The 25,160-nt window shown below is 41.7% G+C and overlaps 1 protein-coding gene across 1 annotated transcript in view; it reads left to right on the forward strand.

The window, feature by feature from the left end:
• Nucleotides 1-566: 566 nt before the first annotated feature.
• LOC310936642 (neural-cadherin) overlaps nt 567-25,160 on the forward strand; it is a gene marked incomplete at both ends in the record, with an annotated part of 265,319 nt that continues 240,725 nt past the window's right edge. The window contains one exon of the mRNA XM_083900748.1: nt 567-1,659. Within this exon, the coding sequence (XP_083756874.1) occupies nt 567-1,659 (1,093 nt within the window). The remainder of the gene's footprint in view (nt 1,660-25,160) is intronic.

Raw genomic sequence — 25,160 nt, forward strand, 5'->3', positions numbered from 1 at the left:
AGAGAGAGAGGAAGAGAGCGGAAGAGAGAGAGCTGCATCTCTCTGCTGCGGAGACTTCGCCGCTGCCGGTGAAGCGTGCGTGCGTGCGTGCGTAAAACACGCAGCCTCTGCGCGACATTTTATGACCCCGCCGCGCAACTCATCCACAGCTGCAATCATCAGACGGAGAGAGGCACCTGCGCGTGGCGGCGCGTGGCTGCGCACAGTTTCTGCAGCAACTCATGGATTAAAGTGCGAGATCAGGAGAACCCACGCACGCACGCGACAGAGAGCGAGAGAGCGAGAGAGAGAGGGAAAAGCGCGCACTCGAGCAGTAAAAGAAGGGGTTTTTTTCAGTCTCTGGGACGCGCACAGATCCACAGCAGAGACGGAAGAGGAGGAGGTTGAAGTCTCTCCTCGCGCTCACAAACTTCTGCTTCTTCTCCCGCGGAGCCACCGATGGCTGCGTCCCAATCTGATGGAAGTTTGGCGTCTTCAAGGCACATTTCTGTCCTCGAGGACTGAGAGTCACCCGCTCATGGACCTGAGACCAGCAGAGACTCAGTGACGCGGACACGGACACAGTCATGATCTGGGTCGCGGTTTTCCCCGTTTTGGTTTCGTGCGCACTCGGGAATAAGACCGTGGAGCAGGTTCCGTTCTTCCACGGACATGTGTTCGAAAACGCGCCCCCGGGAACCCGAGTGAACGGACTGAGCGTCCCGTTAAAACGCTTCAACTCACAGAGACTCTGCGGCGCTGATGGATGCGGCACCGCGGCGGCGGCACAGGCGGCACAGGCGGCACCGCACTTTAAACTCCTCGGTGACGGCAGCGGGAATTTCCGAGTGTTTGCGCATCACAACCGGGGTCACGTTTTACTGAAAACATGTGCAGTTCTGGACCGGGAAGAACGCGCAGAGTACGCACTGGTTCTGGTTCTGTGCTGCGGACAGAGCGCGTCAGCGGCGGGACCTTCCCGGGAGGAGGACGAGGAGTGCGCGGTGGTCGCTGAAGTTGCGTCCATCAGAGTGGACGTCCTGGACACCAACGACCACCAGCCCACTTTCCTCGGCGCGGATGTGAAGCTGAGCGTGGACGATGCCACGGCGCTGCGCACCGCCGTCTACGCGGTCACCGCGCGCGACGACGACAGCGGCAAGAACGCGGAGCTCATCTACTTCGCGCTGCCCAAAAACGGCACTTTTTACGCGGTTCCCAAAACCGGTGAGATCCTGCTGGTGGACTCCATCCTGGGTCTGGAGGAGCCAATCCGGTTCCAAGTGTTTGCCCGGGACCGTGGGTGGCCGCCGCGCACGAGTCAGAGCGTGTCCGTGGAGATTTACCCCAGACAGAGACCGGTGGTGATGAGAAAACCGAACCCGCAGCAGCTGGAAGCGGCAGCAGCAGCAGCGCGGGGGTCCAGGAGGTCCAGGTCCGTGCTGGACTCGGACAGTCCGGTTCTCATTAACGTGTCGGAGGACGCGGGGATCGGGTCTGTGGTGATGAACCTGAACCCGGTGAGGTTTCAGTCCGCCACCTTTGAGCTGGTGGAGCCTGACGCGGAGAGTTCACCGGTGAGCGTGAGCCGAGACAGCGGGGATTTAGTCATTTTAAGGCGGCTGGACAGAGAGACCGAACCGCTGCTGGAGATCAGGGTCAAAGTTCAGGATAAACGAGGTGAGCGCGCGCACGTGTGTGTGTGTGTAAGTGTGTGTGTGTGTGTGTGTGTGTGTGTGTGTGTGTGTGTGTGTGTGTGTGTGTGTGTGTGTGTGTACTTGGCTTTTGTGCGTAAAAGCGCGCAAACAAACATCTGCTCTGATCTCGTTGATCCAAATGAAAATTTTTGTAAGTTTTTTCTTGGCTGACAGGGGGCGCTACAACAGCAGGCCAGGGTCAGGGGGGTGAGGGGCCCCTGACATCATAAAGAAACACCAGCATTAAATAATGCACTTTTTTTATATTGATATTCAGGGTTTATGGATAATACTGATACAGGTATTGATCATGACATAAATATTAATACTGAAGTATTGATACCGAAGTATTGACGATGAAGTATTGATACTGAAGTATTGTTGAAGTATTGATGATAAAGTATTGTTGATGAAGTATTGATACTGAATCATTGATACTGAAATATTGTTTATGAAGTATTGATGATGTATTGATGATGAAGTATTGATACTGACATATTATGATGACGATTGTTGAAGTATTGATACTGAAGTAATGATACTGATGTATTAATGATGAAGTATTGATGATAAAGTATTGATACTGAAGTATTGTTGATGAAGTATTGATGATAAAGTATTGATATTGAAGTATTGTTGATGAAGTATTGATGATAAATTATTGATACTGGAGTATTGACGAAGTGTTGTTGGTGAAGCATTGATGTTGTTACTACTGCTGTTTCTTGTTCTACTGCTGTTTCTTCTACTCGGATTTCTTGTTCTTCTACTGTCGTTTCTTCTTCTGCTGCTTCCGTTACCTCTTTTTTCTGCTGCTGTTTCTATTTCTGCTGTTGTGTCTGCTGCTGCTATTGTTGTTTCTTCTTCTTCTGCTACTGTTTCTTCTTCTTATGCCGCCGCTGCCGTCGCCGCCGCTGCCGCCGCTGCTGCCGGCACTAACAGATGCTCAGGGTGTCAGCAGAGATGCTGCTGCACCAACAGGTTAATTATCACCAGCGGATAAAGCAGAGTGAGAGCGGAGCAGCAGAGCGAGAGTTAAACACGCAGCTGTATCCGTGTTCATTAATGCACAGGTGAACAGAGTGGAAAATAAACAAACCACAGGAACTTTAAAGGTGCGGTGTGTAACATTTAGTGGGCTTTATTGGCAGAAATTAAATATATTTCCCATACGCCTGTTTGTATAAGTGTATTTGGTTTCCATTGCCTTTGAATAAGACTCTTCTTAGTGGACTTGAGGGAAGAATCTCTCACCACAGAGGCTGCCATGTTGCTACGGCTGCTCTGCTAATGAAAATGAATAACCTTTGTGGGACACAGGGGCCACCGTAGTTTCCTGATCTGCTCGGGAAAGGGAGGAGTGATTGGAGGAATTGTTTAGATGATGACCGTTGGATGAGACTGACTTCTTACAAACTGTCGTGATAATATGTTATCGCTGCCGAAATATCGTGATGATATCATGTCGTGGCCTAAATATCAAGATAATATCGTATCATGACCTAAATATCTCGATGATATCACATGGTGACCTAAATATTGTGATAATATCGTATTGCGGCCTAAATATTGTGATAATGTCGTATCTCGGCCTAAATATCATAATAATATCGTATCGCGGTCAAAATATCATAATAATATCGTATCGCGGTCAAAATATCATAATATCGTATCACGGCCTAAATATCATAATAATATTGTATCGTGGCCTAAATATCATAATATCGTATCGCGGCCTAAATATCATAATAATATCGTATTTGCGGCTTAAATATCGTGATGATGTCGTATCGCTGGCCTTAATATCATGATAATATCGTATTGTGGTCTAAATATCGTGACAATATGGTATTCCGACCTAAATATCGTGATGATATCATATCGTGGCCTAAATATCATGATAATATCGTATCATGACCTAAATATCTTGATAATATCCCACTGGGCCTAAATTTTGTGATAATATCGCATTGTGACCTAAATATCGTGATTATGTCGTATCACGACCTAAATATCGTGAAAATATCTTATTGCGGCCTAAATATCGTGATAATGTCGTATCGCGGCCTAAATATCATGATATCGTATCGTGGTCTAAATATCGTGACAATATGGTATTCCGACCTAAATACCATGATGATATCTACCGCGGCCTAAATATCGTGATGATATCGTATCGCAGCCTAAATATCGTGATATCGTATCGGGCCTACATTTCATGATATTAATAATAATGCATTTTATTTGGAGGCGCCTTTCATGGCCCTCAATATCGCATCGTGGCCTAAATTTCCTAAATTTTCAATTTCCCAGCATTTTAGTGAAGATGAATATTTATTATTTCTTTATTTATTTTGAAATAAAATACTTAAAATAAAATGTATTTTTTTGTTATTCCTTAAATACAGTTGTAATGCTTTTCAAATTTGATTTAAATGTCGTTTAAAATATGTTGCACAAATGTGCAATCAGACTTTTACAGCGTTTGTTTTTGTTCGTTCCAATTTATCGTCGTGCTTTGAGTTAAATATTTATGAACATATTCTCTACCGATTCATCTGTGGAATAATAATAAAAATTGCTAACTTGAAACACAAGTTTTGTGATGCTTTGTCATGTTTTTTTGTTTGGGAAACAGATTTTGTGGTGTTTTTTAACTGCTTTACCTGCTGTGTATGTATATACACATGTATATGTATATCTGCGTCTGTATTGGATCTTTCTGTCTGTCTGTGAGGAGAAGACACTTCCACATCTTGTTCCATTAAGACTAGTTAACGGCGCGCGGCAGAGGAAGTGACCCGATCAATGTGACCTATTGGTTTGAGTAAAGTGAACGTTCCCGGTGCAGAAAAGACGCTGAGGCTGCTGCTGGCACACGGCGCTCATTTACACTCACAGTCGCTGCATGCAGACTTGGCTTTTTGTCACATTAATTTCCATCTTAAACACTTTAGTATTGATGGAGGTGAAAAAAAAAAAAAAAAAGAAGGATACTTTTTGATTCTGCAGCGTTCCAACACTAAATCTTCTGGTTGCAGCTGCGGCGACTTCCTCGCAGACTTTTCCTCCACTCTCTCTCTGTGGGGTTTTTACAGCAACACGTAGTCACATCATGAAAAATGAATGAATGAATAATACGCTTGAGGCTTGTTTTGGTCTAATCGACCATAATTAATAAAAAATAAGCCAGAATATTAGCAACAATATCCCAAAATCATACTGGAAAATGTTGGAAAAACAAACAATAAACCTCAACCCACAACCCTCTTCAATCATGATTTCCTTCTCTAAATTTACATTTATTATGGCTACAGTACGGTGGCCCAGAGGTGTCAGGACAAATGCAAAAGCCACAACACGAATACAAAAGATTTGTGTTGTGGCTTTTGTATTCGTGTTGTGGCTTTTGTATTTGTTCTGACACCTCTGGGCCACCGTACTACAGACACACAATATTTGGAAATGCAGTAACATGATTATTCAGCTCTTTCCTGAAGCTTAATTATCAGATCTATATTAATAGCAACAGATGGACGGATCGATAAGACTTTTATTGATCCCAAACTGTGCAGTTTGTGCCACAGCAGCACAGTGTTACACCTCCTAAGATAATATTTTATTTTATTTATTTACAAAAAAACAAATATACTTGTTAATAAAAAAAACATATCACTTAAATACCACTATCTTAAATATTAAAAGATATACATTTTCTATCGAAGAGTCAGTCAGTTTTTTTTATTTTTACACCAAAGTCCATAGAGAAAATCTGTGTGCTGTGATTTTAACATCACAGCACACAGGAGTTGTTGATCCACTGTTGCCTCCATCACTAAGTTCAAATGTCTTATTTTGTCACTTCAGTGTTTGAAATCCTTTGTTCAGATTGACCTCAGTGACACAAAGTGACCACACGAGGCAGCAGTAGACCAGCAGCTGCTGTGTCCCCGCGAGCTAAAATCACTGATTTTCTCTATGGACTTTGGTGTGGGAGAGTGAGTGGTTTCCAAACTTCACTTTCCTGTTGGAAAAGTCTGTCTAACAGTGAAGATAAAGACGTGAACATCGTTCTTATCCTGGTTCTCAGCTCATGTTGAGGTTTTGGTCATTTTATTTGAATAATCTCAACAATCACTTTCAGGTATTATTTATCTTAACAAACTAATGAAGAGGATTGAAACCGAACAGACGCGGTGAAATAATATCAACGGTCATGAAAACTGATTTGTCACCGTATTTGTGGAGGCACAAAAAAACAAATAAATGTTGTTTTCTCCAGTTTTAAAATAGTCTGCATGAGCAGCAGAGACATGAGTCTCATCTAAATTTTTATAAAAACAGTTTTTTGGTTTTTTTACGTATAATCCAGACAAATCCATCCACATGTACTGTGGAGTAATAACTTACATAACGAGTGTGAAATGACTCTGTGTGATTGAAGATTACAAACACAGCTGTCTTTTTTTTTCTTTAAAAAATGAGGTGAAATCCGTCTCTGACCACTTGCTGGTGCCAGTGATGGGATCTTTATCAGGAGTTTTCATGTGTCGCACTTCAATGAGACACGTGTTCTGATGAAGTCTGAAGAGGAGGATGTTCCCAAAATGTTTGTTTTAAAAGCCTAATCTGTCTGAGTAACAAACAGACCACGGGACGCAGCCGCTGTTACGAGCGGCTGCGTCTGCAGTTATAAAACCAATCAACGATTATTAGACTAAAACATTGAAATATGCTAATAATTCTGATATGTTCATACTCAAAACGGACGGAGCAACCTTAGCTTAGGGTTTTTAAATGATACGTCATGTTTGGCAACACTAATCCGTCTGTCGCTCATGAGGACTAAACCAAAATAGTGGAAAACAAGGGGGAGTGTTCTCTGAAGACGGGCTGTTACCTGCTGCGAAGCATAAAAAAAAAAATTTAGTCGACCAATCACAATTTTGGTCGAGCCAGAGCGTGTCGACCAATTAGTCGACCAGTCGACTTTGACTTTACAGCCCTAGTGTGTGTGTGTGTGTGTGTGTGGTAGCATGTTGAGGGGAAACATTTTGATTAAGATCTGTCTTTGTGATACAGACAAGTATCAGTGCAACATGTAAAATACAACAGATTAAACGGCATGAATTCTGAGATTAAAGTCAGAATTCAAGATTAAAGTCAGAATTCAAGATTACAGTTACAATTCTGAGATTTAACTCAAAATTGAAGATTAAAATGACAATTTTGAGATTTAAGTGAGAATTCAAGATTAAAGTCAGAGTTATGGGGAAAAAAGTCAGAATTCAGAAATTAAAGTCAGAATTCAAGATAAAATTAGAATTCAAGATGAATGTAAGAATTCAAGATTGCAGTTACAATTCTGAGATTTAAGTCAAAATTGAAGATTGCAGTTAAAATTCTGAGATTTAAGTGAGAATTCAAGATGAAAGTCAGAATTCACAGATTAAAGTCAGAATTATGAGATTATTCTTTCTTACTGTGTGTGTTAGTGTCTCTCCCTCTCTTTGTGTGTGTGTGTGTGTGTGTGTGTGTGTGTGTGTGTGTGTGTGTGTGTGTGTGTGTGTGTGCGTGTGTGCGTGTGTGCGTGCGTGTGTGTGTAAACCCTAGATTGAAATCCACTTCCATGTTTTATTCCTGTTTTGCGTCACATGTAGAGACAAAGGCAAGTTTTCATTTCCGGGCTGAGCAGCAGGTGGCAGCGAGGAGGAGGAAGTGTGCGCGCGCGTGTGTGTGTGTGTTCGAGGAAACTCTGTATCCTCTCGGTCGTCGGTGGCTCAGTGAAGTCCTTTAATCCATTTGGAGTGGAGAGTCCTGCTGGAGTCTCGACCTCCTTCCATCTGCTCACATTATCCCTGTAATCCCATCTCATTCTCTCTCTCTGTTACTTTTTCTGCTGGGTTTAATTTGAGTGGAGACACAGTTTAACACAGGGCAGAGAAAAAAAGAGAGGAAGCTTCCACCGTCAATCTTTGAAGGACAAGCACGTGTGTGTGTGTGTTGTGTGTGTGTGTGTGTGTGTGTGTGTGTGTGTGTGTGTGTGTGTGTGTGTGTGTGTGTGTGTGTGTGTGTGTGTGTGTGCGTAGTTAACGTCATGAATAATAATCTCGACACACACTTGTGATTCTCATCAAACGCTGACGAAGAAATGGGTGGAGTTGTTGATAAAGAAATCCCTGCAGTGCACATGCCAGGCCTGTGTGTGGTGCTGTGACCATGAGACCACTGTTAATGTGAGAGCAGGAGAAAGGGGTGGAGCTAAGATCTAGTGTTTCTATCATTGATTATCGATCAGTGTCTGTATCATTGATCAGAGTTTCTATCATTGATCAGTGTTTCTATCATTGATCAGAGTTTCTATCATTGATTAGTGTTTCTATCATTGATCAGTGTTTCTATCATTGATCAGAGTTTCTATCATTGATTAGTGTTTCTATCATTGATCAGTGTCTCTATCATTGATCAGTGTTTCTATCATTGATCAGTGTCTGTATCATTGATCAGTGTCTCTATCATTGATCAGTGTTTCTATCATTGATCAGTGTCTGTATCATTGATCAGAGTTTCTATCATTGATCAGTGTCTGTATCATTGATCAGTGTCTCTATCATTGATCAGTGTTTCTATCATTGATCAGTGTCTGTATCATTGATCAGTGTTTCTATAATTGATCAGTGTCTGTATCATTGATCAGTGTTTCTATAATTGATCAGTGTCTGTATCATTGATCAGTGTCTGTATCATTGATCAGTGTTTCTATCATTGATCAGTGTCTGTATCATTGATCAGTGTCTGTATCATTGATCAGTGTCTCTATCATTGATCAGTGTTTCTATCATTGATCAGTGTCTGTATCATTGATCAGAGTTTCTATCATTGATCAGTGTCTGTATCATTGATCAGTGTCTGTATCATTGATCAGTGTCTCTATCATTGATCAGTGTTTCTATCATTGATCAGTGTCTGTATCATTGATCAGAGTTTCTATCATTGATCAGTGTCTGTATCATTGATCAGTGTCTCTATCATTGATCAGTGTTTCTATCATTGATCAGTGTCTGTATCATTGATCAGTGTTTCTATAATTGATCAGTGTCTGTATCATTGATCAGTGTTTCTATAATTGATCAGTGTCTGTATCATTGATCAGTGTCTGTATCATTGATCAGTGTTTCTATAATTGATCAGTGTCTGTATCATTGATCAGTGTCTGTATCATTGATCAGTGTTTCTATCATTGATCAGTGTCTGTATCATTGATCAGTGTCTGTATCATTGATCAGTGTTTCTATCATTGATCAGTGTCTGTATCATTGATCAGTTTCTTGTGGATGAAAGAACGTGTAACAGCTGAATAGAAATGTCTTGTATTCTCCAGGATTAATCATGTGTTAGTCCATTTAAATTGTTACAATCTTCCAGAAAAGAAATTGCATTGTGAATAATTCATGGTCGTTTGGCAGCAGCACTTTGTGCCAAGATCAATTTCAATTCCTGAGTCATAAATTTGATTTCCAGTGCAGGCAGTTTAGCCTTTTAATGGAATTTCCACTGTTTTACAATTTTATTTTTTTACCTCGGCTCCCTTTTTTCCCCTCTAATGTCAACCTCATGCTTTATTATTATTATTATTATTATTATTATTAATATTATTATGATTATGATTATTATTATTGTTATTGTTATTTTTGAGTTATGGTGTATTTTAACAGCCATGTTGTCCGTGTCATAATCATCATATTTCAGTGTGGGTTTAACTGCAGTGTTTGATTTACAATGACCTTCTCTCTTATTACTTAAATGCCGGTGTAATAAATGTAGAGCAGTTAGTCGGACGTGGAGAGTCTTGTTTGCCGAGTTATTAATATCAAATCCATACAATTGTCTCTGTGTCTTTGTTCCTCTTTAATTTTCCCTCCTGCTTCTGTTCATCTCATCATTTCTCGGTTAAATTCATTCTTAAAAGATTACTTTTCACTATCAATTTCGACTTGTAAGTATTTCTTAAAGGAGTCCGTCTCAGAGCAGGTGAAGCCGAGTCGTTTATACACGACTGCAGTGTTTGCTCTGCGTTACACGTTCTGTGATCGTTTCCTCCGATTAGCGGCGAGCGGAGGAAACGGCTTGGTTGGTGCAGTCAAACACGGGTTCAACGCTAATAAAAAGCAAATGTAAAATGGACGCGGGGTAAGGAGAGCCAATGAGGGCGGGCTTTGTCTGAGGGACTGGAAGATTAATTTCCATATATCACGGCCCCCGTCACGCTTTGTGGATTAATGAGTGCTTATACCTGCACTGGGAAATGAAATGAAATGAAATTTTCCGAGGTGATTGGCAGCAGCGCTGCGTGAACGTGAGCGAGGCTCTGGGCTTTTTTTTTTTTTTTAATGTCTTTTTCAGATTGAGTGTAAAAGCTCACGGTCACAACTCTGAAAGAGTGATGTGAATCAAAAGTCTGCTCTGAAAACAATTCCAAAAAAAGACGTCGACTTGCTTCAATTAATAATAAATAAACTCACAGGGTTCCAGGCAACATGGCCACTACATCATGGCGTCATAGCTCCTCCTCCATGTGGGCGGAGTCATCATCAAACACACAAACCAGTCACTTGTAAAGCACTTGTTCTGTTCGGTGCTACATCGGACTTCAGTTCACGGAATTCCACCTTCCACCGCAGTCGGAAGTGCAAACTTATCTCAGGTCAGCCATTGTTGACGATACCCAGTGGCGTCACTAGGGGAGTCTCAGGTATACAAATACCACAACCACGGACATATTCAGCTGACAGTTACCACACACCACGGCTTATTGAAATGTAAACGGCAAACGATCGCTTGTCCGCACCGGCCGACTTTTGACAAAAGACCGTAAAATAAAAATAAACGTTACGCAACAATGAGGTTTTCATAATTTTTTATATCTCTATTAACAAAGAAAATACTTAATTTGTAGCGTACTCGTTTCGCTGCTTTCGGCGCCTTCTTTGTTGTGTCAAAACACGCGATGCATTCTGGGTAGCCCTTGCTCCCAAGGGTGGCCTCGGAAATTAGAGAATGGGGACAGCACTTGCACATTTTTGAGATTAAACGTTAAGCGAGGAATTGGAATTCACCCCTTGTTTCAATTGAAGACAGTATCTTAATATTACTTTAATTTAAGTAATTAAGTAATACTTTTCAGGGCATGAAATCGCAACCATATTAATTACATATGTGCCCGAAATGTAATCTGTGCGACTTCAAAATGTTGATGATGGGAGCAAACAATGACTTTGTTGTGAGCTAAAGTCGTGGCATTAGCCTCTATGTGGATCAGTTATTGATTCAACTCTTTGGCTGTTTCTCAATATCCATACTTGTCCGTACTTGCGTACTCCCGTACTTGTGAAAACGTCATCAGCCTCAGTCCAAGTTCTGTTCCATTTCTCAAGAACGCGAGCAGCGAGTACGGTTCTCATACCCGGAAGTGTTCTCGCTCCGCCCATTTTACCAAGTATGCATCGGGTGGTGACTTGAGCGTACTTGGGAAAGCCATATATCCCAGAATGCATTGCGGCGGAACACAGCAGGATAAAATACAAATATAAACCTGAAATAAATATTTTTCTGTGTCCCGGAACGCAGTTTTGAAATCATTTTAGGCGAGAAATTAGTCATTTAGAATCCAAACATGTAATTTGTGTGATAAAATATGACGTATTTATAGTATGACAGCGGCGCTGTCGGAGGTTATCAGCTCCGCCTCGGCGGACGCTCAGTGCTCACAGTGTCCAGCAGAGGGCAGCGTTACCTCGGCCTGTCCTGATGAAATGATCCGCTGGCTCAGACGGCTCCATCTTTACATACTTGGTGTGATCCATAGATTTGTTGTTGACATGTTTTGTTTTTAATGCAAACGTTTTGACCTGACAGTGTGAACTTTTGTATAATATTAATGTTTAATTTATCGTAACTTTGAATTTTAGATTTATATTAAATTCGCACTGTCATTGTACATGTATTTACATATAATGGACACTATTTTATAGTGTATAAAATATTTAAAATGTGAAAATAACAATATATTTATTTATTAAAAGTATTTTATATGTTCATTCATCAACACTGTAGGTGGCGGTAATGAGGCTTAAAAGTGCTTCGCGCCACCCGCCATTCAAACAGTAGAACAAGGAAGTACGCTGCTGTTCCAATTGAAGAATCGTGCTCGTGTACTCCTGTACTTGGCAAGTATGTACTTCAGTCGTACTTCTCAAGTATGTACTTTCCAAGTAAGCAAGTACATACTGGCATACTTGGGTATTGAGAAACGGCCATTGTGTTTTGATGTATCTCCAAGGGTCAGGCAGAAGTAGATGCTGAGGGAGAAATGGATCAACAGGCAAGGTCAGAGAGAGGAAGGGCATCCAGAGATGGATCAAGAAGCAGAGGAGAGAGAGAGAGAGAGAGAGAAGAAGAGCAAACAGACCAAGAAAGTGTCAATGATAAAGCTGTTTGTGAAATGTTGTGCTCGTGTGCTGTGTTCACTCACATGTGTGTGTCTGGTGGGGGCTGAGCCCCCCCCTGTCCTTAAAACCTAGTGACGCCTCTGGCGATACCAGTCCATATTATGCTCACACGAACAGTGAGTCAACGTGGTCTACGGATAAAAAACATATTTTTCCATTAGTGCAGCATTAACGATCTGATGACACCTGAGTCTCCATGTGTTTGTGTTTTCATGACTGATCTGTTCTGTGTGGATCACACACAGTCAAAATAACACCAGACACACGAGATGTAGAAACTGTCTTTGTGGAATGGTGTGTTGTGTCACTCGTCTCAGTGCGACTCGTCTCCATCTGTCTCTGCTGAGAGAACAGTTATGAGACGAGGACGGTTTCGTCTTCAAGTGGTTGATGAAACTCTGCCAGAATAAGACTTTGTCAAAGATGAACCTGTCGTCAAACGTTCACTCTGATCTAAACACAGATGTGTCAGATATTTATTTAATATCTAAAGGTTAATGATGGCTTAGTGTTTTTTTTTTTATTATTTCCTATGAATACTGATATTTTTCCAATATGGTTATAAATAAATAATAATCTTTTTTGTCCACATTTGGCTTTTCATACACAAAACATGTTTTGTCTGTTTCAATAGAGAACGAGGGTTAGGACTCACACACACACTCACTGACTCAGTTACACATACACACGTACATACACACACACACTCACATAGTCGCACACCAGACTCACTCACTCACTCACACTCACTCACTTACACACTCACTCACTCACTCACTCACTCACTCACTCACTCACACTCACTCACTCACTCACTCACACACTCACACACTCACACACACACTCACTCACACACTCACTCACTCACTCACTCACTTACTCACTTACACACTCACTCACTCACTCACTCACTCACACACTCACACACACACTCACTCACACACTCACTCACTCACTCACTCACTCACTCACTCACTCACTCACTCACTCACTCACTCACTCACTCACTCACTCACTCTTCTGTCTCTGTAGCTGCTCTCTAATTGAAGTGTGTGGGTGTGTGTGTGTGTGTGTGGGTGTGTGTGTGTGTGTGTGTGTGTGTGTGTTTCAGACACTTTATTTGTTGGTTTGGTTAGAGGCCGCAGATCTGCCTCCTCACGTCTCACCTTTTTGCTGCAACGGGATCAATTAATGTGTGTGTGTGTGTGTGTGTGTGTGTGTGGGCTAGTACACGTGTTTGGATTTAACAAGCGTGTGTGTGTGTCAGACCTCCTCTGTTGAACAACACCTTCTCTAAAATGTGAACACCCACGAGGAAAAAGCTCCTTCTTCCTTCTCATGCTTGTTCAATTGATTTATCCCCTTTATATCAATAAATCAATCAATCAATCAAATCAAACTTTATTTGTATAGATCTTTTCATACAAAATAGGGCCGCGCAATTACTCGTCGAAACTTGTTTGAAACGTGTTTCGTTCACTGCGATCGTGGCCCCAAACCGTGACAAAATCAACAAAAACGGAGGCTTTTATTTTGGAAAATAACACTTTTAATGTTTTAATGTACCATTATTTTAATGTAATGGTGTCTGACTTCCTGCAGCAAACAGTGTTGCCAACTTTTTGGTGACGTCCAATCCAAATGTAAACATTTTGAGGGCTTTTTGCTCTGGTGTGTTTGTATAGTTGGTGAAATAGTTGGTTGATTTCCCATCAAAAATCCCAAACTACAGTTCCCATGGAAAAGTTCCTGGTCATTTAAAACCGAGTCAGGTTCTGTCAGGTGTGTTTTTATTTGACGTCTGTGATCACTGTCACTGTGTCAGGGAAACATTTTTACTGAATTATATCCTCAATTCTTTTTTTTTTTCCACCAGCAGTAACTGCTTCATATTTCACGGCCGTTATCGCAGCAGCCTTTTTTTTTACGAATTTGTTCGCTGGGAAAAGAAATCAATAGCGCGACAAACTCTGTCGCGGGCGCACAAACGCTGATTTGTTTTCCTCTCTCTCTCTTTCTCTCTCTCTACATCCTCCCTTTCTTCGCCGCCGCTCGTCATCTCATTCCCATTCCTCTCTCGGCGCGACGTTACCTTTTCCCACAGCTGTTGATGTTCGCTTGCTTTATTCACCCTTTCTTCACTTATTCTTCTCTTTTTCACACCCTCCCTCCCGGGTGGAGACTCATTGCTGTCCCCGTCTCTCGGGCTCGTGCCGTCACAGTGTGAGTGAGTGTGTAAATCCCCGCGGCACGTTAAAGACATGACGAGACTGTCAAACGGATCGATACGCTGCGTCTGAACATGTCTCCGTCCACGCACACGCACACAGGCCTTCTCTTTCTATATGTATGTACAAGCGTCTCTCACACACACACACACACACACACACACACAGGCGTGGAGTCAGAGGTGTGTAAATACCCACATTAGAGACATTAGTATGGGTCACACGGTCAGAGGCGGTGATTGGTTTGCTGCTTTACGGTGACTGATTTCCTGTTGTGAGCCACAGGAGGAAGTCACTTCATCTGATTGAAGACACACGAGATGAGAATTAAAGATGGTCGTCTCCTGCTTAACCCCCCCCCCCACACACACACACACACACACACACACACACACACACACACACACACACCCCAGAGTAACCACTATCTTATCTGTCCACTACAGTTGTGACCGATGCAGCAGTGTCCGAGGAGAACTCGTCTTTCTCTCTGATTGGACGCTGCTGCTCTTCTTCTTCTTCTTCTTCCTCTCTCAGTCGTCCTCCACAGTAGAGACGTCTCTACACTGTGAAGGTAGGGTCACGTGACGCGCTGCGTTTGTGGTCATCAGTTAACTTAGAACACTTAGGTTCTGGAAGGACTTTATTTGGTTAAAGAGAGACTTTAATGATGGACAATGTTGAGAGTTTTTGTCCCACATGGACGTTGACAGTGATTCTGAGGGAGAAGAAGAGGAGTTTGATTCTGTTGATTCTGAGATTTCATTCCATGTTGTAGTGTAGTTACCTTGTGTTTAGACTCAAGACACTCACACACTGACTTACACACTCAGGCACGCACGCACGCACACACACACCCCCCCCCCCCACACACACACACACGTACACACTCACTCACTCACTTACACAGACACTCACTCACATATACACTCACTTACTCACTCACTCACTCACTCATTTACACACTCACTAGCTCACTCAATCACACACTCACTCATTCACATACTCACTCACTCACATACACACTCACTCACTCATTCACATACACACTCACTTGCTTACAAACTCACTCACTTAGACATTCACTCACTCATTTACACACTCACTCACTCACTCACTCACTCACACACTCACTGACACACTTACTTACACACTCACTCACATACACACGCAATCACTCACTTGCTCACTCACATACACACTAACTCATTCACATACTCACTCACTCACTTACACACTCACTCAGACACTCACTCATTCACATACTCACTTACACATTCACTCACTCACATACACACTCACTCACTTACACATTTAAACACTCACATACACACTCACTCACTCATTCACATACACACTCACTCACTTACAAACTCACTCACTTAGACATTCACTCACTCATTTACACACTCACTCACTCACTTACACATTTACTTACACACTCACTCACATACACACTCAGTCACTCACTCACTCACTCACTCACTCACTCACTCACTCACTCACTCACTTACACATTCACTCACTCACATACATCTATCTACCTTCTAGTCCAGAGACAAATGTCCCTCCCACTGATCCACTGTGGCTCAGTTACTTCTTAAACTTGTGTACAGTGAACGTCCTAAACATTAAGACTTTTACTTCAGTAATATTATTTAAAAAGTGACTTACTTAAGTACTTTTACTCCTTAAAGTATGACTTGAGAACTTTAAAGTACTGTAGTACGTACGTCCTGATCTCCTGCTCACTCTTATGTGTCCACTGCAGTTAAATGATCTTTCTTTTCATGTTCTCTTAAAGACGTCTGACCTTGTTTATCATCGTACGAGTGAATCCAACGACGCGATCCGTTCACTTGTGTTCGTCCGTGGGTGAAAAGTTGGCGTTGCGACTTTTCCTCTCTGCTCGGAAACACTCGAGTCTTCAGTGTCACTTCTGCAGCGTCTCTTATCATCACAGCCTCGGCTGAAGCAGTGCATGCTGGTCCGCGGCTCGGTGCCGTAGCTCGAGGGGTGTCGGGGAAACTCTGCGTGGCCCTTCACTGTAAAGTTATAACGAGGCTGTTATCACTTAGCTGATGGCGGGAACGAGGCGGCGATGGAGGCCGATATCACTGATGAAGTTTAGTGAACTGTGTGAAAGTTTCCTGCAGCCAGAGGCAGAGACGCTCGCTGACACTTGAACACATTCAGCCTCTGAGGTCCATGTTCTCCCACGCTCTGGTCCACAGACGCCAGAGTCAGATCCAGTCTCTCCGCTCTGTGAACTGAACACTAAAGTCACTTCTTCTCAAACAAACTCAGATTATGGGGCTGTTGTAGTTTCCGTCATAGAGAAGTTAGCATCAAGGCAATTTATGCTGAGTTTCCATTGTGGTACGGTTCTGTTTGGTAAAGTCCTGGTCTGGTTTGTGTTTCCACTGACGACACTACCTTTACGTGGTAGGCGGAGTCTGGGCCGTGCCCGACGGCCGCGTCGCTTGACGGCGTCGTATGTTGTTTTCTTGTCAGTCTCAGTTAGAGAAAAGAGCGATTTTTATTTTTACTTCAGTAAAAGAAAAGAGCGATTTTTATTTGGGTGAAAGAAAAGAGCGATTTTTATTCGCGTAAAAGAAAAGAGCGATTTTTATTTGAGTAAAAGAAAAGAGCGTTTTTTTATTTGAATAAAAGATAAGAGCAATTTTTATTTAAGTAAAATAAAAGAGCGTTTTTTTATTCGGGTAAAAGAAAAGAGCGATTTTTATTTGAGTGAAAGAAAAGAGTGATTTTTATTTGAGTGAAAGAAAAGAGTGATTTTTAGTCGGGTAAAAGAAAAGAGCGATTTTTATTTTTACTTCAGTAAAAGAAAAGACTGATTTTTTATAAAAGGGCAATTTTTATTTTTGGTCAAAGTAAGGAGCGAGTTTTAGTCACTAACAGGATATTTTTAGTCACAAAAAAAGTTTTAGTCATAAAAATGATTTATAGTAAAAGAAAAGAGCAAATATTTCACCAGGAACAAGGTTTTTAGTCACAGAAATGATTTTTATTTGATGAAAATAGCGAATGTTTTTGTCAGAAATAAGTGATTTTTGGTCAGACATAAGGTTTTAAGTCAAGAAAGTTATTTGTAGTAAAATAAAAGAGCACTTTTCTGTCAGAAACGAGCGTTTTTTTTGTCAGAAACAAACAAGGTTTTTCGTCAAGAAAGTTATTCGTAGAAGCAATGTTCTGTCACAGCCACATAGCTTGATGTCCTATGTTGATTTCTTGTGATTTTTTTTGTAAAAGGGTGACATTTGGTCAGAAACAGAGCGCGAGGAGCTCACGGTTGATTGTTCGGGGATAAAAGATAAATCTGGAGCCGTCAGAGACGGTGACGTGTTTGTCAGTGATTAAAGAACCTTCACAATGGGAGTAAGTGTATTTAAAGCAACATGTTACGACTGTAGGTCGTCACGCATCATTGGGTTTGTTTGTTATTTTCCCTCTGACTTTAATTATGTGGCGAAGATTTCATCAGAACGAGTTTCGCCTCCTCTCCCTTTTCATTTTCCTCTCCGCTCTCACACTCGAGCGGCGACTCCCTGAACACGACTGTGGAGCAGTAATTAAGAGCGTGTTGTGTTACACACACCACTGCTAATCCTGCAGAGCTGGAGCAGTTCACTGTGTGAGCAGATTACAGCTCGCGGCGTGAGCTCCTGTTACTGTCCTGCGCACACACACACACACACACACACACACACACACTTCATTCTCCTGCGACGCCTCCAGGCTTTCGCTCTGTCGCGAGTTTTTGCTGATGATGCAGTTTAGGATGAACCCTTTAACCGCAGTGTGAAACAAACACCTTTTAATTTTTATTCACTTCAAATTCAAATGAATTAACAACTTAATTTAACAATTAATGTTCAAATAAATCTTCTTCAGGAAAATTAAAAAAAACACCACCTTTCTTATCCTCTTATCACACATTCAAACATTTATTTCTCAGCCTTAAATATAAAGCACTTTGAGTTTATCATCAAGACAAGAAAAACATGCATATATACATGTATAATGTATGTATATCCACACACACACAGAGTAGATTATCTGTGAGTGACAGATCACAGAGATGTGTGTGTGTGTGTGTGTGTTTTTAAGTGACAGACGAGGAGGAAACGAGTGAACAACAGTGATTCATCCTGTCGTCGTCGTCGTCTTCTTCTTCTTTATTTTAACTCTTTATTTCTCTTCTTCTCTTCTTGTTAGTGGATTTTTTTTTTTACCCACTTTTGATTTGTGGTGCGTTCCAGTTGTAGTGGGAAGTCGGAAATTTCGATTAGTAGTGAGTTCCAGTTGTTGTCAGAAGTCAGAAATTTTGATTTGTGGTGCGTTCCAGTTGTGGTAGGAAGTCGGAAGTGTTCCATTTAGTCGGAATTTACAGTTTGTTGTGCAATTAAATAGGCGGATGTTGGAAATTTCCACTTTTGTATACAAGTTGTGGTACATTCTGGTAGTGGTCAGATGTCTCGGAATTGTTGCTGGTGAAAGAAAAAGTCAGATTTCCAACTTGGGAAGTCGGAGCAACCTCACAACCCTGACGTAGAATTCCAAGATGGCTTCCACTCGCGTTAATGATAAAAACACTCTGCTGCTGTTGTTGGAGAAACATTCTCTCTCTCTCTCTCTCACACACACACTCTCTCTCTCTCGTACAATAAAAATCTCCCTGCACGCTTGTTGAACATTAGCCCGAACGATCGTAAACCTCCCTGCTGCCATGTTGATGTGCTTGAATCCAGACAGAATTGCTGTTAAAAACCTTAATAGAGTGGAGAGAAATGAAAGTAGTTACTTTTAATGGCTTCAGTGTTAAAGGCTTGGATTGTTCTTTATGGAGCCTTGAATGAATTTCATTAGAGCTTCAGTGGAGAGCTGGAAAGGTAAATACTGCTGTTTTATCGTTTTCAGCCGCGTCATTGACTCTTTCAGCTGATATTCACCATTTTAAACTGAAATATTAAACATTCACCAGTTTTGTCCATGTGTATGTTCATGTCAGGATGTGGAACAGGATCTTCATGCTCGGAGGTGAAGGTGAAGGTGTTATAGATCCTGTCAAAAGTGGGAAAATACTCAATTTCACCAAAGCTTCATATGGAAAAACGTTATTATTCTTTTTTTTACCTGAAAACTGACTTTAGAAGAGAGAAGATCCCCCCCCCCACTCTATATTTGTGGTGCATTCCATCTGGAGTTGGAAGTTGGAATTTTTGATTTGAAGTGTAATCCAGTTGAAGTCGGAATATCCGATTTGTTGTGCATTTAAAGTTGTAGTCAGAAGTCGGAATTTTTGATTTGCAGTGCATTCCAGTTTGCATTCTACAAAATGGTATTATCAAGATATTTGAATCACGATGCAATATTATCACGATATTTAAGTCACAATGTGACATTGACAGGTTATTAAATTCATGTTACAATATTGTCATAACATTTAAGTCATGATATCATATCACAAAATTTAAGTCACGAGACGGTATCGCAATATTTAATCCACAATAAGATATTGTCACAATATTTAAGCCACAATAAGATATTATCGCAATATTTAAACCACAATAAAATTTTGTCACAATATTTAAGTCACAACACCATATCACGATATTTAAGTCATGGTACAGTATCACAATATATCAAAATATTTAAGTCAAGATACAATATTTAAGTCACAATAAGATATTGTCATGATGTTTGTCACGATACAATATCAAGATGTTTAAGTCACGATATTTAAGTCACAATATGATATCACGCAAAATATCACCAATTTGAAAATGGCCGACTTCTTGATGTTCTTGTTCGCCCTGAGCTGTTTCATGTTTCTTTTTTTGGGGAATTTTTAAGTTTTGTGGTAATTTTGGTGTCACTCACTTTGGGCTTCGTCATACCGGGGTTTTACATCAGGGCGGCGCTGCTGAGCTACTTTATCACATTTTTCGCCGGTTCTGATTTGCGTGCCAATTTCATTTAGTGCCTCAGAAAATGTGTGTGAGAGAAAAACAATAATAACTCCACGAATTCCATTAGGGTCCTGGCACCACTGTGTGTGTGCGCCCGCGGCCCTAAATATGACAAATACAGCATATACATGACAATATAAAGTTTATAGAATGAGCTTCCTGTGGCGTCTGCAGCTTTGTTTGTCTGCTCTGTCTCGTCTCTTCCTCATTTCCTTCCTCCGTCCTTTCAATTTGCACCGTCAGACTCATCATTGATCTTCTGTCCGTCTTCCTGTCGGCTTCTGGACGACCTGTGGAGCCTCTTTCTCTTACGTCCACAAACTGGTCTCCATCAAAAACATCTCACTTTCACTGCGTCAGAAGACAAAAAAATCCCTCGAGTTATTCCCTTCAGGTCATGAACAGGGACTTTTTGGGGGCTGTCGATAAAAATCCATGATAAAAGTTAGCCGGCGACAAATTGATTTGTCGATAATTGGCGAGGTGTATGTATGTGTATACATGTACATGTCATGTTTTTTCCATTTAATTGTATACTTTGTGTCTGTTCATCAATCAAACATGTTTATATTTGTATACGACACCGTTTCTTTAAATTATTCCACATATTTCCCATTAAAAAAAAATTCCCGATGAAAAGCCATTGGTGGATATTTACCAGGGACTTTTCCCACCTCCACTCCCCTAATTAAAGAGAAGCGAGAACGAAAGACGGATAGAACAAAAGAGTGTGGATGCAGCAGGAAATGAGAAAGGTGGCGAGAAAAGGTTAGAGTGAGGAGAGAAGAGCAGAGACAGGACAGCAGTGACGAACTGTGAAAGGTCACAGACTTTCCTCTTCATTTGTCTCCATGATTGAACTGGAGCCAATTAACCACAGAGCGTCGCACAGGAAACAACCTCATCACAGCCGAGGAGGCAGAGCAGCAGCAGCAGCAGCAGCAGCAGCAGCAGCAGCAGCAGCAGCAGCAGCAGCAGCAACAGCAGCAGCAGCAGCATCAGCTTCAGCAGTAGCTTCAGCAGCAGCAGCAGCAGCAGCAGCTTCAGCAGCAGCAGCAGCAGCAGCATCAGCTTCAGCAGTAGCTTCAGCAGCAGCAGCAGCATCAGCTTCAGCAGCAGCTTCAGCAGCAGCTTCAGCAGCAGCAGCAGCTTCAGCAGCAGCAGCAGCAGCAGCAGCAGCAGCAGCAGCAGCAGCAGCAGCTTCAGCAGCAAAACAATTCATCACTATATTGATCGAATATTGAAACTATTAGTCGACTAATAGGGTAATGCATCCAGCTTTTCAGTTTACCTTATAAGTAGATTTTGGAATTATAAGTTGAATTTGGACTGTCCAGGGTATAACCCGCCTATCGCCCTATGTCAGCTGAGATAGGCACAGCACCACCCGTGACCCTCTGGTGGAGGATGAAGCGGTAGATAATGGATGGAAGTAGAATTTGGAATTCTAAGTAGATTTCGGAACTATAAGTAGGATTTTTAAGTCTTTTTAAAGGTCACATAGAGTGGTCCTGTTGCACATATATGTTAGTTATGGAGGTCTACTTACATACATTAACTTGTTTTTATGGTCATATAAATATCTTGAATCTTGAATCTTGGTCAAAAACCTCCTAGTTGCTGTAAACGAGCCGATAGAAATCTCTCTTTTCTGACGCTGTTCCTGAGCCGCGATATTTCAGACATAAATCTCACACCCAGAAGACAGACTGTCTTGTGATTGGCCAGCCAGCGTAGAGCCTTCCCAACTGTCTTGTGATTGGCCAATACCCAGAAGTGACATATTCAGCACACCCGCTCTCAGAAGCGCAGCTCCCCCCTCTGGAACGGTGGATGCACTGCTCCTCATTATCAAAACATTGTTTTAACAGTGTTTAAAAATAGCTTCTTCACGACTCCCCGCCTCAGTCCCTTTGACGACCTTTGACCCAGAGTCAGACCCAGAGTCAGAAGACACTGTCGCTCGTGAAACACCTCCACAACGGACGTTATTCTTCTTCTGCGGTTCAATGTACGCAACCGGATGTGGAGGAGGATCTGCTGTTCAGGAGAACCACTGTTTACGTAACCGGACCGGGTTTTTTCAGAGATCTCACTGAGCCCGAGATTACAATAAAACACAGCGTTCTCAGCAGTGACTGAACTGTTTGTTTAGAACCTTCAGGGCTTCGTAAACAAGGTAATGACGCAGATACACACCAAAAAAACAGCGTTAATTGGAACTTCCGATCCAGGTCCGCTTTAACTGATCTACAGTTGGACATTGTTGGCTTTGATTCTTGAGTCGGACGTCGCGCTCATGACTCTTCAGTGACGACGCTCTCTGACCAATCGGTGGCCGCAAGTCTGTTGACGTCATTTTAGTTTTGGCTCGGCTGAACCTCGTCAGGAGCAGGAACTTAAAAAAAACAGCAGCTACCAGGAACTATCACTGATGGAGAAGAAGAAAAACAGTCGAGACAAGTTGTCCTGGAATTGTGTTGTGAAAAAGCACCAATTTTAATGTATTTTGACAAGTTATTCTTCAGGTTGTCAGTAGAAAATTACAGTCTACACACACACACACACACACACACACACACACACACACACACACACACACACACACACACACACACACACACACACACACACAGCCTCCCCTGACCTCCTCACACCCGCAGTCTTTCTTTCATGGAGGCTGGAAAGTGTGGAGCGATGATCCGGATCAGAGCCGTTTCTGCCACAGAGTAGTTTATCTGTTTGCCCACTTCCCTCCCCCTGAACCACCGGGCGTGACAGACATTTACAGCGTTGACCTCTCTGTGTCAAGTTCTCTCGCTAATGGCCGCCGCGCTGTCGTTCATGTTGACGGCGACCACAGAAACGTGAACGTGTGTGTGTGTGTGTGTGTGTGTGTGTGTGTGTATATATGTATATCCCACTTGCATAGAAGCACATGTGTGAAATTCTCACCATAACTGCAGTGTCGGACTCTAGATCAGAGGTGTCAAGCTGGTGGCCCGCGAACCAATGTTATAATGAAAACATGGTCTTCTCGACAGACTATAATGTGTAATATATTTGTACTTTTAAAATGTATTTCTCTGTTTTTGATAATACTAGATTTATTTTGCATCATAAATATGTTTTTATTGTGAAGTGCACACATCGTTCCATATGAAAACGGGCACTTTTACTTTGAAATGTTGTAAAAAAACAATATATTTGTTTGGATTGTGTATTGAAGACTGAACTTCCCTCATTAATTAATACAAGATGGAAGAAGTGAATAATGATATAAACAATGATAACAAAAAAAAAGTTTGAAAGTAGGGAGGCAGTTTTAAGGAAAGAGCTCCAGGAGTGACTTCTTTTTCATGGAGTTCAGTGAACTGAAATTTTCAGAATTGGCCAATTTGCAAACTGACATCATCTCATTGATTTCCTGTTTTATCCAGACGGGTTTCTTTGTGCGCGCCTCATGGCGTGGAGAATAATAATCGATGCGTCGACCTCTTTGGCTGCTCCCAGTGCACACGGTGCCTTAAGAACACGTTCACATCTTTATCTCACTGTTGGACAGACTTTTCCAACAGGAAACTGACATTTGTAAAGCACTCACTCTCCCACACCAAAGTCCATAGAGACAATCAGTGATTTTAGCTCTCAGGGACACAGGAGCTGCTGGTCACTGAGGTTAATTAGAACAAAGATTTTTTAATGCTGAACTGTAAATATAAGACATTTGAACTTAGTGATGGAGGCAGCAGTGGATCAACTGTGATGTTAAAATCACTGATTTTCTCTATGGACTTTGGTGTGGGAGAGTGAGTGGTTTAAAAACTTCAGTTTCCTGTTAGAAAAGTCTGTCTAACAGTGAGATAAAAAGATGTGAACATGTTCATAAGATCTCATAGACCTAAACTTACATAGATTTTATTAGCTAAGTGTTTAGTTAAATGACTAAAATCTACTTTGTGTCTCTGTTAGCAGCCATTTTGTTTTCACTGAGACTGAGGTTAAGTGTCTCAGGCTGTAAACTAGGTAATTTATATGCCAACATGCTAGTAGGGCATTAAAAACTATGCTGAATGATAGTATAACTTTTTGGGCGTGGACGCTAACATTAGCAGCTAGCACCAGAGGTGACACAGCAGCTCCTGTGTCCCTATGAGCTAAAGTGATGTTAAAATCACTGATTTTCTCTATGGACTTTGGTGTGGGAGAGTTAGTGGTTTACAAACTTCAGTTTCCTGTTGGAAAAGTCTGTCTAACGGTGAGATAAAGACGTGAACATGTTCTTAAATTGTTGTGGATTAAACTGGCTTAGATTTTATTAGCGGAGTCTTTTTTTTAAGTGGCTAAAATCTGCTTTCCCTTGATGCTCCTTGGCGGCCATTTTGTTATTACTGAGATTGAGGTGACTGCAAAGTAAGTGACTCACATGCTAATATGGCATTCAAAATAGTGCTGAATGATAGTATCACTTATGAGACATGGATGCGGGGTCGTACCTATGTTCCCCGGGTCCTATGTTCCCCGTTTTTCCCAAAAAAGGTCCACTTTGTATGTGACAGGGGAACATAGGACCCTAAAATCTGCTTTTCCTTGTGTCTCCACTAACATTATCAACTAGCACCAGAGCTGACACAGCAGCTCCTGGTTCCCTGTGAGCTAAAATCACTGATTTTCTCTGTGAGGTTTGGTGTGGGAGAGTGAGCGGTTTACACATGTCTGTCTAACAGTGAGATAAATGATTTGGTGATTTGTTGA

This window comes from Microchirus variegatus (genome assembly GCF_963457635.1).
Source record: "Microchirus variegatus genome assembly, chromosome: 14".
Classification (NCBI taxonomy): domain Eukaryota; kingdom Metazoa; phylum Chordata; class Actinopteri; order Pleuronectiformes; family Soleidae; genus Microchirus; species Microchirus variegatus.